General features: G+C 39.4%; 1 protein-coding gene across 5 annotated transcripts in view; it reads left to right on the top strand.

Annotated features, from left to right (window-relative positions):
* cables1 (Cdk5 and Abl enzyme substrate 1) overlaps window positions 1-14009 on the top strand; it is a 38290-nt gene extending 24281 nt beyond the window's left edge. For 4 of the 5 annotated variants that reach the window (XM_040143124.1, XM_040143123.1, XM_040143121.1 and 1 more), the window contains 8 exons: window positions 79-171; window positions 1470-1547; window positions 5155-5260; window positions 6664-6820; window positions 6991-7094; window positions 10284-10390; window positions 10594-10801; window positions 12080-14004. In XM_040143124.1, the coding sequence (XP_039999058.1) occupies window positions 143-171; window positions 1470-1547; window positions 5155-5260; window positions 6664-6820; window positions 6991-7094; window positions 10284-10390; window positions 10594-10801; window positions 12080-12220 (930 nt within the window). In that variant the 5' untranslated portion in view covers window positions 79-142 and the 3' untranslated portion in view covers window positions 12221-14004. Of the gene's footprint in view, window positions 1-78; window positions 172-1469; window positions 1548-5154; window positions 5261-6663; window positions 6821-6990; window positions 7095-10283; window positions 10391-10593; window positions 10802-12079 lie in introns of all 5 variants that reach the window. The other variant, XM_040143119.1, reaches the window with a different exon arrangement.
* Window positions 14010-16188: the final 2179 nt, after the last annotated feature.

Raw genomic sequence — 16188 nt, forward strand, 5'->3', positions numbered from 1 at the left:
GCTCAGTGTGATGTATCCCACTGGCACAGTTTCTCTGTTTTTCTAGGTGCTGATGTTGTGTTTGTTTTTAAATTTTAGATGCCGAACCCTATCGGGTTCACCCCGACCAAAGAGCTTCAAGAAAGTCCACTTCATAAAGAACATGAGGCAACATGATATGCGCAATGGAAGGTATGAGGGCAAACAACGCAATCCCTTAGTCAATACAAGTCCTGAGTGGATAATGGCAGGCTGCCCCAGTCGATGGACTGTAGTTTAGATGTTTCTCACATTACAAGCCACATCAAAGCGAGCGGGCCTGGCCCCATTCACAGAAATGTTGTTGTGACTTAATTGATTGAGAATCATGTCTATATTGAATATATTGTATTTTATTTTGATTTTGATTTGATCACTGCTGAAGTTTTGGAATCACACTATAAAATCACACTACTCTACTAAGTGCTTAATCACATATCGTTGTGTCACAGTTTATACAAGCAGGTATCCAGTGCAGAAAATTCCCTAAATAAAGACAGCTTTTGGCACGGTGGTGCTAGTGTTGAAATTTTACTGGGTGTACAGAAAGCAACCAAAGGAGAGATGGTTGTTTTATGTAGGCCAGAAGACTAATGGAGTTTTTCTGAGTAATAATTCCCTGGTGATTTTCATCATTTTCACAGTCACAATCTTTGAATTTGAAAGGTAATTGAGTTAGCTTTTTTCCTTGGTGTTTTGCGAAACAGAGTCTTATTTCGCTGCTTTTTGAGTAAAGTATCCTGTTTCACATGAATAGTTTCTTAAAGTGTAGATGTATTTATTAATTTGTCAGTTCTGTTGTTCAGCATTCGGTTGACATGGAGAAGCAGGTCTCGTGATAGGTAGTACCTCTGGTTTAGACAATCAGTGCACCATCTTCATAAGTTAACCTGTCAAATTAGTTGATAGGTAAAGCTGTTTTTTACTCATAAATAGGCTGAGCTGGATTTTCCAAACCATTAATAACTGCTTGTTGATTAAAACAATTGGCACTGGCAAACAATTGGCAACAGACTCACGTGCTGTTAGTGTCCTGATGTTGATTTTGTCGGACTAGTGATATTCCTCGTGTGTCTGTGAGCTGCAGCTATTAAAAGAAGTAAATTTGAGGTTGTTATAGTGTTATTTAAAGTCATGGAAATTCTGCCTTCTGTGCTGTTGACATCTGGTCACTGGGAAACATGTCTGATTGGATACTGTTTACACAAGTACAAGGCAATTTAATTTAAAAATAGTTATAAAAAAAAGTAAGATCTTGTAGCAAAAATGCATCATTGTTGCTCCCAAACCACTGACTACATGCTACAACACTACAAAACAACACACACATACTGAACTATCAGTTCATTCTCTTCATTCTAAATTTTTACTGCACACTTTTTTCAAACTTTATCCTGTGGCTCTTGTCAGATACACATTGATTAGCTTGTTTACCATTTTTGTTTTCATAGGATAGTCCTTATCAGTGGCAGAAGATCCTTCTATAGTGTATTTTCTGTCCTGCCCTATCGAGATTGTAGCCAAGCAGGGTATGTATCCAACAGCATGCCAAACTTTGTAACTTCCTCCAGCCTGTGCTCCCTCTTTCCCTTTGTTTTCTCATCCCTCTTTTTCTGTGGATGTATTCTCCTTTGACTGGTGCATACATCGCTAAGGGTTGGTTTTGGTGGATGCATTTTTAACCTAGTTCAAAAAATAAATAAACATTGGGCTGAAATGGGCTTTAAAGGCCTAATTTTCTATACACCTAGACTACATTGTAGCCTAATGCTTGTTGCTTGTATTGCTTTTTCCATAATGGCTCTGGTGGCTTTTGGGCACTCATCCTTTTTGTTCAAGTCAACCCATTTTTGTCTGTTGCTGGCTCTGCTGTGTAGCATTTAAGACTCACCTTTCCCAGGGTTCGTGCTCTCCTAAGATTCAGAAATTTTAACCCTTAAATTTAACGTGTTCTTCAGTGGTATAGTCATCCACGATGCTGACAGACGGGAATATCTGTTGTGTGTACACAGTCATGACAGTTTGTAATTAACCATTTTGGTTTATTCTATACCTGGGTTTAGAGTTTACATTTCATGGCACGAGAAAAGAAAACACCTCTGGCTTATATGTAGATGCCTGTTTCCTTTTTTAAAGCAACATGAAGCTCTGTCTAATGGGAACCCAACCGGCTTGTATGGGGATAGCTCTGGTACAGCCATGGTTCTGACGCCCCACAGTCACATGAAACGGTGTGTTTTGGAGGAAGTGAAAGAGAAAGGGGACAGATAAACACCAGAGAGTACAATGCACAGAAAGAAAAGCTTCACACTGGGGTTTAGGGAAGAGCATAAAAGAGTCAATCCGTTTGTGGAATTTCCTAAGCCAGCCAATCAGTGCAAGGTCAAGGGTTAATAAACCCCCAGGGCTTTCCAATATGCACATTTGACAGCTCATTGCTGCTAATTGACAGTTTAGAGTTAGAGTTTGGTTGGCTCACTCAAGTACTATAATTACAAAATAGCATTTTATTAGACGGCTGAGCCCAAACAACTGATTGCATGTAGTTTTTTCTCTTTCCTTCTTCTATTTTCTTCTCTCTCTCTGTCTTTATATTTAATATTACTATTGCCCCGTGAACAAAAATAGTCACATCTTACAAAGCAGACTGGTATGGTCCCAAACAACTTATACTCAAGTATTACAATTGCTTTTTGCTCTGTGGCTTTTTATCAAGAATTAGATGTGAAGATCGATACCACTTTTGCCTGTGTCTGTTAAACATTACAACCAGGAGATGGTTAGCTTAACTAAGCATTAAGGCTGGAAAAAAGGAGAAACCGCTAGCCTTGCTGTGTCTGTCTAAAGGAAAAAATAAATCAATAATCTCTCCTACCAGGACGTCTAAAGCTCAAATTAAATAGTTCTGCGCATAAGGCCCCGTAAAACCACAACTTGTAATTTTTACTCCTCAGTTCGGTTCAGATTAAACAAACAAGATGTAACTTGATAATTGGTGGGATTTACAGGTGCTGGCAGGCGTATTTTTTTAACCTATCGACAGAGCTGAGCTAGATGTTTCACTCTGCTTCCTGACTTTATGCTAAACAATGCTAAATGTCTGCTGGTGGTGCCCTCATTTTTAGCGGACCGACATAAAAGTGGTATGGATCTTCTCATCTAATTGTCGGTAAGAAAGCGATTAAGCATGTTTTCCAAAATGTTGAACTATTCCTTTAAGGAAAAGAAAACAATAAACTATGCTGACTAAAAGGCTATGTAATTGGACATCTGTTTATGGGGTGACACTGTGTTGTGACAGCCAAATGGTCCTCTGTTGAAACCCCTCTAGGTTGAGCTGTAGTTCTTCTTTGTGGACTTTGCATGTTCTCCTTGTATTGGCATGGGTTTTCTCCATATTCTTCGTTTTTCTGACCCTAAAAGACATGCATGTTAGGCAATACTCCTGGCATTGGGGTGTAGTTGAAGTTGGCTCCCGGGATAAAAAGTTAAATGGGTCAAATTCACAGGACAAATTTCCTCACAGGGAATAATAAAGTATAACCAAGTGGTGCTCGTAATTTTAGTGTAATGGGTGAAGCTTTGGCAAGACTCTGGGGGAATATTATTACAAGCCGGTCAACCCAACCCTAAAATGTTTATGTGAGCTGTGAAGTATTTGGTAGTAAGTAGCCAGCAGAGGTCAAGATTCTGTTAGTCATGTTGATATTTATTTTTTGTTTGCCTGATGCTAGATTTGGCAGGACATGATGAGCACTTTGCATAGATTATAACACTACTAACAAACAAATGTTTGAAGCCAGTGATTCCTATTCATGCATGTTACTTAGCAATATCAGCTTTTCTTCTGGTTTCCTTTCATTTCTCCTCATTCTCAGCAGACTGAAGCTTCATAGAAAAGCTCTCTCCCTAGATAGCTTTCCGTTTCTTGTGTTTCCCCCCTTTTTATTTACTCCCCACTATGCTGTAAGATGTTTGCTGCCTAAGGATCTCTATGCCTATGATGCATCTGTCAACATTGTGTCCTGATGCGCCTTTCTGCCAGATAGCTCTGTTCTCATTATAACAGATTGGCCCCACATGTCATCAAAACACTGAGAGAGTCATGTGAGGGCACAGTGTCTTTTCTTTCTGGGCACCATTTTAAACAGAAAGCAAGATTGAGCTATGGAGGGTAGAAAAACAAGACAGTTTTACGATAAAATGCCTGCTGTCGGTCATTCTAACCTTTCATTACAATGTAAATATTGAGCTAAAATAAGTCCTTAGTTATTACAAAACAGAGGTGGATATTTGGACATTTTTATTTTCCAGGGATCTTTTAATCACAAATCTTAAATCGCTGGAAAAAAATAGCAGATTTCCATTACCTCATTGCTTTCAGTTATTCAGTATGGTAGAGTGTGAATAAAATGGACTTCAGGCATGTAATCTTCTTTGTCGGTGAACACACACACTCTGCATTAGCCTTTACTAGCAATGACCTAAAATCATCAAGTGAAGTAAAATCATAGCAGTAACCAGTGTTACTTTAATTAGTATTGTTTAGATTATTGCAATGATTGGTGTAGTTTTATACAAACATTAAAATGGCAATTAAATATGACTTTATGGGCAGATAGTTTAATTTTGCATGTGATTGCCCCAGTCTGCTGTATGTTCTCAGCAGCAGTCATTAAATTAAAGAAATATTTGACCCATACAAAATGTGTTCAGTCAAAGGCTCTCCACTGTTTGCTCCACTGACACACTTTACTCTCCAGATGCCTGTTTTTTACTTCAGCAGATCATCTGACCTCCTGCACATCTCCCACAGCAGTATGGCCTTTCAGGCACTGGTGAGGCAGTAGCAGAGTTTGAAGAGCCTGGCCAAGATAGAACGAAACTATACTCTCCTCCATCCTTCCTCCCAAGGGTGTACTTTATTTCTGATCGCCCTGAGATGGACCCACAGGCATGGGCAATTAAGGAAACTAGGCCAGCTGATGAGCACAGATCGATACAGGGCCTATATCTGGGAGGTAGAGATGTGGAGGACAGCTAGAATAGGCTTCAGCAAGAAGAGATGGGAGGTAAACAAGGCGCAGAATTGTTTGTATCACGAAAACTGTAAAGGTCTGGTGTGCTCATCATCAGGGATGTAAAGCTTGAAGGAGGGCGTCAGCGGCACTCGTCAGGAGGCGTCAGTGCCAAGGAGATGGTGATCGGGCTGGAGGGAGTGGAGCTAGGGGCAGATGGAAAGGTGAGAAATCAAACGAAATGTGTGCGTATGGAAGAGGAGTTTTTTAAGCTTGTCTTCATTTTTGCAAAAAAGATCATTATAAGGTTGTATATTTACTGTAACTATTTAAAAAAAAAAAACAAAAAAAAAACACTTGTTCACACACAAAAAAAAATATGTTAATGATGTTGGTCTTTAGTGATAACACTTGGATGTTACTATGATGATGTTTGCTCCAACATTATTTGAGTATAATTAGTAGTATGTGCACATGGGTCTTGATTTACTTACATTCACCTACACCAGATAAAGCATCGTCACAGCTACCACTGAGAAGAAAGTAGATAACTAAACAAATATTTCTTTAAATAAGGAGCCATCTGCATTTTAGCTGCGTGTTGAAAAAAAATGATTTTTATGATCAGTGTTAAAAAACTACTGCAAAAACAACTTATAGGGTAAATGGAAAAGGCTGAAAATGGCCAAGGTTTAACTTCTGAACACCACTGCTCATTTGCAACTGTATGAATAACGGGCAATATGTATTTAATAGAATACTGAGTGATTGAACTTTTCTGAAATGTTTTTCTTCAGGACTAGCTTAAAGAATTACTTTTTATCGGCTACATACCCCTGTACTGTAGTTTGTAATGTGCGCGCCAAAAACATTACTGTTGCTTCCAAGACCTTTAAAAAGTGGTAGCTAATTGTATTTACATTGGCTACACAGCAAACATGTTAAAATGCTAAAATAATGCCAAATAATGCTAAGCAACCATTTTCCTCAGTATCCTCACGTTCATGATTGTGTTAAATGTCTGTATAGTAAAGATATTCACTCAGTCACAGCTTAGTAATGCTTGCATTTCAAAGGAAGATTAGCCAAATTCACAAGCTTGTTAGTTGCTAGCTGCTACATAGGCTTGAATGGTTCTAAGCTAGCTAGTCTAAACTACTTTCTTTTTAATGCTAAACTGCTTATCTTAGATATTGCAATGAATGTTTGATGAATTCAGAACATAAACTCTGAAGACTTGTTTTGCACACAGTGTTCAGCAAGCTAACTCCCACAAATCAACACACTTTTAGCATAATTGAACAAGGCAATAAGCCTTTTCTCCAAGTATCATGTTGACATTTCATAGCAGGAAGAGCCCAGGTGTAATTAAACACATTATTATCCACTGCGTTCCATTGAGGCCCTTCAGATCCAGGCTCCTGTTAATGTGCATGCTGGCTCACTCACATGGTATACTGGGACACTTGATGAAAACGAACCATTGCTAATGTTATTGGTACCACCTGTGCTTTTCCTGCCTTGACAAAATAATCCAACAGGCTGAACAGGTGCAATATAAAAGCAAACTTTTTTTTTTTTTAGGCTTTTTTGAAACAGACATTACTGTGTATACATGTGTCCGCAGACTGTATCCTACACCCAATTCCTGTATCCCACTAATGTGCTGGGTGGTCGAAGAAACACCATCGACTCCACCTCATCATTCTCTCAATCCCGTAACGCCAGCCACCGCAGCCTCAGTTTGGGCCGAGCCAACAGCAACCAGAGCAGCCTAGACACAGGTTAGTCAGCTGCCAGCAAATACTAAACTTATTCATTACGACTGTTGAGTATTCCTCACCCTCAGTTGTTTTTTTTTTTTCCATTATCCAGTATATTTTTATTGGAAAAGAAATAGTGCAAATGTTAACTTCTGGCTCAACCTCTGTTGTTGTGTATGTGCTCATGGCAGGGAATGATTTGGGGGACTTTCGCGAGTACGACCCTAATCTGCTGGATGACCCTCAGTGGCCTTGTGGAAAACACAAGAGAGTGCTCATCTTTCCCTCATACATGGTGAGAAAGTACTCTAGCTGCGTCTAACACACCGCCATCAGCAACAACAACAACAACAGCAGCAATTGCAGCCATGTCCTCTTGAGATTATAATGGAAAGTTTGTTTTTGTCCAGGACATAATTAGCTGAAATAGATCCACCTCTGTTTTGTTATCTCACTGTTAATGGTTTTTTTTTTTTTTTTTTTTTTTTCTTTTTCAGTAGTTATGTTTATCATTTTGGACCTTATGTGCTCAGTTTTCCAACCACAACCAAGAATAATAACACACCAGAAATTGTATTAAAAATCCCTCCTGAATTTATCAGCCCTTTTTTTGGAAGGGAGCCAGGGGGATGTTTCGGACAGTTTTAATCAGGAAGGTCATTGGCCCAGACTCTCTCCCACCTTCTGGGGCCTGAAAGAATATACATGCTTTATCCCCATGTAGAGGGCAGTAGCTGTTAAACAGCCACTTGACCAGTGCAACAGCTAGTGGAGTGTTTATGTCTCAGCGCTAATCACTCTCACTTCTCCGGAAAAGAACGGATGTTTTATTGTGGTTGGAAAAGGAAGAAAAAAAAAAACCCTGACTAGACTCCCATCTCATTCTTTCCTGGGCTGTGTTTTTGTTACGGAGACTGGCAGAATACACAACAAGGACTGACATAGCTGAAATGTTTGTCAAGGCCAGGCTATGCTTTTTTTCTCTCCTCTTCCTCCAATTACAAAACCCAGCGTCTCACAACAATGGCTATTGTGTTTGCTACAGTAATGGAACCAGTAAGTTCTCAGCATTTCAGGGGTTGTACAGAGGCTGCTTAGGAGACATGACTCTCTAACTGAACTTTCAGGTTCAAACGGGATAATATATTTTTTTTTTATCCTCAGCTTGCAATTGAGAAAACTTGTTGAAACTAGAACATGATTGTGAAGAAAGGAAAACCTCACTTAAGCAATTTTAAATGTGGTAAAGAAGCATGTTTAGTGACATGTTGATCTGTGAATTATTATCTTTGCGGCAGAAACACTGAATAATGAAATGTTTTAATGTGTTGACATAAGTTGGTGTGAGCCACGGTCACAGTTGTGAAGATTTCTGCCGTGCTAAGTCATTGCTGTCCTATTTTATGCTCATTTCTAAGAGCTACGACCATCGATAAGCATTCATTCTCCTTCATGCTTCATGATCAGTAGCATGGTGTTCAGGGTGGATGCCATTATTTACACTTTGTGCGCTGCCTGCAATACCATAAATGCATACAGAGGGCCATCCTTATATTTTTAGAACTACTGCATAGTGTGTAGTTATTTAATTTCTATTACTTAATGGACACTTTTTAATAAAGGATAATTCCGTTGTTTTTATAACTTAGGTCTTATTTTTGTACATTTGGCCATTTCTGTCAGCTATGAAAACACTTTATCCACAGTAATAGAGCAGCAACTAAAGATTTACTTTGTCAATTAATCTGTAGATTAATTTCTTGATCAATCATTGAGTCAGTGAAATATCAAAAAGTAGTGAGAAATACTCATTATAATATCCCTCAATCCAAGGTAATGTGTTCAAATTGCTAACCAACAGTCCAAATACCAGATATTTCTTTTACTTTCATGACAGACAATGTGACAAAGAAAAGCAGCAAATCACCACAGAAATTGGAACCATCAAGTGTTTGGCACTTTCAAGTGAAAAATGACTGAAATGATTCATCAATTTTTGTTAATACATTATATTATTTTTTGTGGCGTACATTCAAGTGAGCTTTGACGAAAACAAAAATACAGTACAAAAGTCCAAGACGATAACCACAGTTGAATTGGAGTGCAGTAAGGCTCACTCAGTAGGGTAAGGGGTATGTGTGAGCTCTGGGTTGAGATGATAAAAAAAAAAAAAAAAAAAGGGGTGTGTATGTTTAAATATGTATGTTTTTGTATGCCAGTCTTTGTGTACATGTGTGAGGCTGAAAAGAGAGAGGAAAAAAGAGAGAGCAGGACGAGACGAAGCAGAAGGAGAGAATAAATGGGGGGGGGGACAAACCAAATAAAGTGTTTTAGATAATCAGGCTGGTCAAACCGAAAGTAAGTGCAGCCAAAATGTTGGTAATAATCTTGCACACACAGCTATGGCAAGTGTGATGGGTCAAAGTTAAAACCAAAAGCAGGTTTGTATACTGTGATGGTGTAAACTGTGTTTACAAAAGACTGTTTGGGTAATTATTTTACTTTTTGGGTAATAATTTTAGTATTCACCTTCCTTATTTGTTCTAATATAACTTTGGCTAATCTAGGGGTTCATTTATCTTCTGACTGCTCGTGTTTTTCATCCTGTCTGAATTCTACATCTAGGAATTATCTTGGTACAATACAATGTTATTATTACTGTATTAATATTCTTAGGAGGACTCAAGGCCAAAATCTACAAAAACAAGTCCCATGTTATAATAAATCAGAATGATCCTGCATAACTGGCAGCAAAGATTCCTTTTGCCACTAGAACATTTTAAATTTAAGACGTGAATTCAACCAAGAGCTAGGGATTATACTCCAAACCCCAACACCCAGCCCCTCATTAAACTGTCCTAATGTGACTCACCCAATCGCTACTCAAAACATGCTGTAACAAGCTCTAAGGATTTTTTAAGAGAAAGCGTGAAGAAGGCGTGGAAAGCTCAGTGAGCAATTGAATATATATATTTTTTTATAGTTTACCTCTCAAGACTTTTCGACATCCCTGCTCTGTCCGTGGCACTCAGGCCCCAAGCCCAGATTTGTTGCACCTGTGTGCCTTTACAGTAGCAGTGGCTTACAGTATGTTTGATTGACATGAAATAAACTACAGTGCCCATGTTCATTGTAATGAAGGAAAATGTCATCCAGTGCAATGTTGCTCATACTGTTTTTGATAGTTTTTGAACAATGGAGCTGTATGGCCAGAGGAATAAGCTACATGAGGCTTCGGATACACAGGACATACTTGTTAGTAGGATCAGCTCATTGTTGTTTTTCGGTCTTTTCATGGGATTTGTTGACTACAAGAAAAATATAGAATAACACCTTGTCCTTTTAAGTGGCACGGGTAACACCAGTGCTCGGTAAGCCTCATTGTGAGACAGTGGAATCCAACACTAGCGTGTGAGGATCCAGTCACCTTGCTCAGTGCTGAAAGTGTGGTCATTCTGACACCACCTCTGGTTTTCCTTTTCAGACGACGGTAATTGAATACGTCAAACCCTCTGACCTCAAGAAGGACATGAACGAAACCTTCAAGGAGAAATTCCCCCACATAAGGCTTACGCTCAGCAAGATAAGGAGGTAAAACAGATAGAAATGTATAAAATATGTAATGTTAAGCAAATTGTTGTTTGTTTGTTTGTTTTTTTTGTTGTTTTTTTTAATAAAGATGATTTAACTTAAAGATAAGCTGCTTTAATTTCTTCTCCTTACTGTCTACTTGCTCTTAATTTACCCCTTTCTCTCTCTTCCTTCCTTGTTCTATATTTTTTCACTCTGTGCAGCTTGAAAAGGGAGATAAGAAAGCTGGCCCAGGATGAATGCGGTTATGAGGAACCCACAGTGGCCATGGCTTTCGTCTACTTCGAAAAACTTGTTCTTCAAGGCAAACTAAACAAGCAGAATCGTAAACTCTGTGCTGGAGCTTGTGTCCTACTGGCGGCCAAGATTGGTGGTGATCTCAAAAAACATGAAGTCAAGCTCCTGATAGACGTAAGTTTCCTCACGCACACCTCCAAAAGTCAAAAGCTTATGGCTTTGGGATGTATTTTTAAGTAATACTTGTATCATATTACACCAGATTAAAGGGTCAGTTCACTCAAATCAAAGTCAACAAGTTAAACATAGTGAAAACTGTCCACAGTGAATTCTCTTGAATAGTCTGACTAACCAGGGCATTGTTTTTTTTTTTTTTTTTTAATTTTTATTCATTGTACAAAGCTGTGAGCACCACAAACAAAATTTGACTATAGCTGGCAGAGAAATCAAAACATGGGAAGATAAAACCCAAACTGTTTGCACGACTAGATACCACTATGGGGTACATAAGAAAAGTTTTCATGATTTTGGTAAACTAAGCCTTTAACTTAAAAATTATTATGTATACCTGTTGATGGGAATTTTAAGCAGACTGAACAGAGTGAGGCCATAATGCACATAAAACAATATTAAGATAATGGATAGGAGGGCAGCAAAGTGTGTTGCAGTCAAAGTCCTAAACTAGAATGGCACTCAGTAGAGAGCATACCTCTGCCAATGCCTGGATCCGCCTTTAACCGGATCTTCACCAAAATGTAATGGGTTCTTCCCTGAGCCATGCCCCATCCCTCATCCACGTTTGGTGCAAATCAGTTTAGTACGTTTTGTGCAGTCCTGCTGAAAGACAAGCCAACAGACAGACAAGGGTGAAAACATGAACTCTTTGAAGGAGGTAATAAATACAGCTACAGTAAGAGAAAGAAGTGTTGACATAACCTGTCAGTATCATGAAAACTGATCTCAAGTTTCAGATCTAGTGTTTACCTAAAAACAAGTCGAGTGGTTTCCATATCCCATATATGGCAAGTGGCATTTTTTGTCAAAGGACCGATAGGGTCTGGCATTAATACTCTCTGACATGCTTTACCAACATTGAACTGCCCCTTCAATGAGAGCTTTTAGAGAGCCAAACGACCCCCTTCATATCAGCGATTTGGTTACATGTCTGCAGAACTGGCAAACACAAAAAGTTGAGTTTACCCTTGGAAAAGTGAGACGTTTTACCTTTGCTACCATTTTGTCGTAGGCTCGTAGAGTATGGTGATCACATTAACAGGCATAACTTTTAATTTTCTTCTCCAAGTCTGCTATGAGGCAGAGCAGGGCCCGCCCTCATGAAATGCTGGCTAATAATAATACGTAGGTGTGGTTATGAGTCATTGAGAAGCAATTACGACTGCAGCACTGCATGTATCCATTGTTTAATTTTAACTGTCCTTTATTTTCTGGCAGAAACTGGAGGAGAGGTTCAGAGTGAACCGCAGAGAGCTCATAGCCTTCGAGTTCCCTGTCCTGGTGGCACTGGAGTTCAACCTGCACCTGCCCGAACACGAGATCATGCCCCACTACAGACGCCTGCTGCAGACCTCCTAGCATTAGTGACCCATCAGGGGGACGACCACCAGGTTCTCCTCCTGATCTACTTCCCACGGTATCCATCCTCCCACCTCTCGCCTCGTCGCCGTCTGACAGTTTGAAGGTACCGCTGGTTGTCACTCAACTGCAGCCGTTCATCACGACCGACAGGGCTCTCCTTCCTCTCAGAAACCTGGAATCAGCCAAAGGGACACACGTTTTTAAACAAACTTTTCTCAATTTTTTGACTTCTACATTCATCATCACTACATGGACTAGCGAAAGAAAGGGTTCATCTGCAAACAAGTTGTTCTTTCTAGTTTGCATGTTTTACATCTCTTCATCTTCACTTTGTATATTTTAAAGCTCTCTTGTTGCCTAAGAGAGATTTTTTTTGTTTGAATCTGATGAAATTTTTTCTCAGTTAAAGAAACCGATGATTGTAACATTTTTATCATCTCTCTTCATTAATCTCCTGCCTGTAAACTTTGGTATGATTGGTTGCCTCCTGACCTGCATAAAATTTAAACAAAAGCCTTTTAAGTGGCTGGTTTTGGCTGGACTGTTCTCAGAGTGACTCATTTTTTGCAAGTCATCGTCTTAAAAGTGCACTTTTTGAATATTTCAAGACATGGGTGGAACGTGGACATTTTTTTCAGACTTTTAATGAGCTTGGGAATTAACCCTGAAAAATCAGCTGTGTTCACAAGCACTGCGCACAAGTCATTTGAATGGATATTTGATTTGTTTTTCTCTCTTGTGTTTTATTCGCTGTTTTCTAGCCACAACTGTCCGCGTGAAAAGAAAGGATTGTTTGTACACAGGTACTTGCAGACAAGATGGGACTTCCTATTTTCACTGAAGTATTCCATTCATTTTTTTTTTTACCAGTCAAATGCTTGCCATGGACTTATGGAGACCAGACCCACTTTTATCAGTGTCGAATTTCTTGTGCTCTATGTTAGAGTGTATTGCCAGCACATTTACAGTGCTATAATGGGGTCAAGACTGAAGAGTTGTTCATGAGTGGAAAAAATGCCATTAACCAGTGATAAGGATTAGCAGCAGGGCGGCACTAGGGTGCTCTAGTTTTGAGGGAGAATGTCCTTTACCTGGCGGATGAGGGCGAGGACCCTGTGCCAGTAATTGTCCTCCTGCTGAAGCGTCCTTGAGCAAGACACTCAGTCCTTTCAGGCTTAAGGGACACTGCTCTTCAGCTGACCCTGACCTCTGAGGAGGAGAAAAACCTAAACGAGATCGCAACAAGGATCAAAGACGTCTCAAACATTTGCATATAAATTGAATTAGCATTTGTTGAATTGCAATCTAAGATGTTTAAAAAAAAGAAACTGAAAATTGAAGAAAAAAAAAAAAAAACTGTGCCAATGTGACCAATTAAAAAAGTATTAATTCCATTTATTTGGCATGTATCTCAACTGGATTTTCTTTTTTTTTTTATTACCTTGAAATTGACTCAAACAATACCACTGAGTGTTGGGAGGCCACCAAACCAGGAAAATACAGAAGGCCTACTTGAAAATAGTATTTAATGCTGCTCCAGTATTGATGGTATTTGAGTTGAAATGATCACAAAACTAAACCAAATTTTAATGAGGAAAGCATGGATTTTGTTGATTTAATGTACAGAAAAAATACTAAGCTTCTTTCTGTTTGCAAGCCCAAAGATTTTGCTGTAAGATGCACACTAAATACTCTGTGAGGAAAGACTCATGGGCGACACTTACTACCAGTGTATGTTTGTAAATAAATTGCTTTGCTTGTTCAATCAAAACAAGACTCTGACTTGTTCTTGCTTCACCTGAATCTAGCCTAATGTGAGTCTGTATCCTAATGACTTTGGTGGTCCCATGACTTTTCCTCTCGCACCACCATAAGGTTCACATTTGTGGTTTTTAAAAAATGTCTGTACAACTACCGGATGAATTGCCATAGTACCGTTGGTACAGGCATTCAGGTCCAGCACAGGATGACTTGTAATCAGTTTGATGAATGCTGAACGTCTCATATACAGCCAACTTTTTGTCTAAATTTCAAGACCAAATACCTGCAAAACTACTGGCATTGCCGTGAGCCTCAGGTTTACTTTGTGTGTATCGCTGATTAGCATATGTTAGCATGCCAACTTGGTAAACTAAGATGGTGAACAAGGTAAAAAATTATACCTGCTTAGCATCAGCATGTTAGCATTGTCATTGTTAGCATGCAAATGTTAGCGTTTAGCTCAACGCACCCCAGTGTCAGAAGTACAGTCTCAATGAGTTGCTAGCATTGCTGTAGACTCCTAATATCTGCCCCAGACTAGCTGGGTCCGGTTAGTTTTCAGGCTGAACCAGTGTTACAATGAATCTGCCAGACTGAAACAAAGTGTTTGCTCCAATGTTCCTTAAATATAAAGTTTCATTGAAAGGTGCACTGTGAAAAATTTATGGGACGTGTCAAAGTCAACTTAAAAAAAAAAAAAAAAAGTCACTCAAACAGAATTAGAGAAACAGACACACTGGAATCCATCTATGAAAAAATACAAGAGGGGCAGACAGGCATTCTGGATGTGTGTTTACACCATCACACATTTTCTGATACTTGTAAAAACATAGTGGCAAAATCTAACTGATGAAGAACATTAGCCTCTTTGAAATGCAAAGAATTTTATGGCTGTGTCATAAATGACCTGTCTGGGACCCTATTTGATGATTCAAAGTTGTATGTCATTAATCATATGTGACTTGAGCCCACGATGAAAAGATTAGCAGTAGAGCTCTGCAACAAATTTAGTTCATCCGTACTTGCATCAAAATCTGAGCTCACTGCTGCGCTACAACATGCTGCCAAAAGTTGTCTTTGCCTTGTCAATGGCAGTGGTGAATTACTGTTCTTGTTTCACCATTTTATTCCCCATATTATACATTTAATGTGTGCTACTCTGTGGCCATGAACATCAGGGTTTCTTCTAGTTCTGTTTTCCTTATAGTCAATTGATGTTATTTGTGCTTGATGTCTTTAGTCCATGTTTCAGATTCATGAAGCAGCAGTTCTTAAATTAGACATGACTTACTTTTCACAATAATCCCTCCTTTTTTTAGCCACCTCAGTGAAACACCCCAACGGTGTGCAAGTGCATAACTCCTGTTTTCAAACTTTCAGGCCTGATCATTTCAGTACATTAAATCAGGCACGACTCCAGAGGCCTTGACTGGAAACGAATTGCACCTGTGGCTCTGATGCAATCTGAGAGGTCAGTTTCTCATCGAGTGGGAACTCTCCTGCCTGACACAGATTCAACGTAAACAAGGCCCACAGTCACGCCAGTCTCGTGCTGCCATCAAAACAAACAGGCCAAGCCCGAGTGTGGACACATGGCATACGTGGCTTAGTCCCCTCCATTGACGGCCTAATTCCCCCCTCACCGCCTCATAAAGGGGTCTATTGACAGCCCTTCCTGAGCCCTGCTCACACATAAGTGACCCTCATTGTGAAAATATGTGTACCATCGTTTGGGGCAAGCTGCGGTCTATTGCCCTTCCCTTTAAAATAACAACATTTGGCTGAAACGGCATTTTGCACCTTTCCTGTCATGATACTGTGACTCAGGGCTTTTCCACCATTTACAGTAGTTTGTAAACAAGGATCTATAGACACTGAAGATTGTGGCACATTGTGGCAGAAATAATTGTGTGGGAACCCATTTTGATTAACTTAATCAGGAGTTTTGTTCAGTAGCAACATATTACAAGTTTGAGTACACTTGCTCAGTTTTCGTTTTTTGACCCAAAGTACAAACAGGTTTCTAATGTGAACAAGTGAGTCTGTCCAAATCCACCAGCTTCTTTCTTCAGAAACTGTTATGTTGTGTTTCATCAAAACCTTGTCCGTGGTCAGGAGGGGAAAGCACTGCGGATGGACCTGAAAATCTGATCCGATCTCTTCATGTTTGACAAGGCTACCTAATCCCTTTTGTTCCACCCCAA

The sequence above is a fragment of the Xiphias gladius genome, chromosome 14, assembly GCF_016859285.1.
Source record: "Xiphias gladius isolate SHS-SW01 ecotype Sanya breed wild chromosome 14, ASM1685928v1, whole genome shotgun sequence".
Lineage (NCBI taxonomy): Eukaryota > Metazoa > Chordata > Actinopteri > Istiophoriformes > Xiphiidae > Xiphias > Xiphias gladius.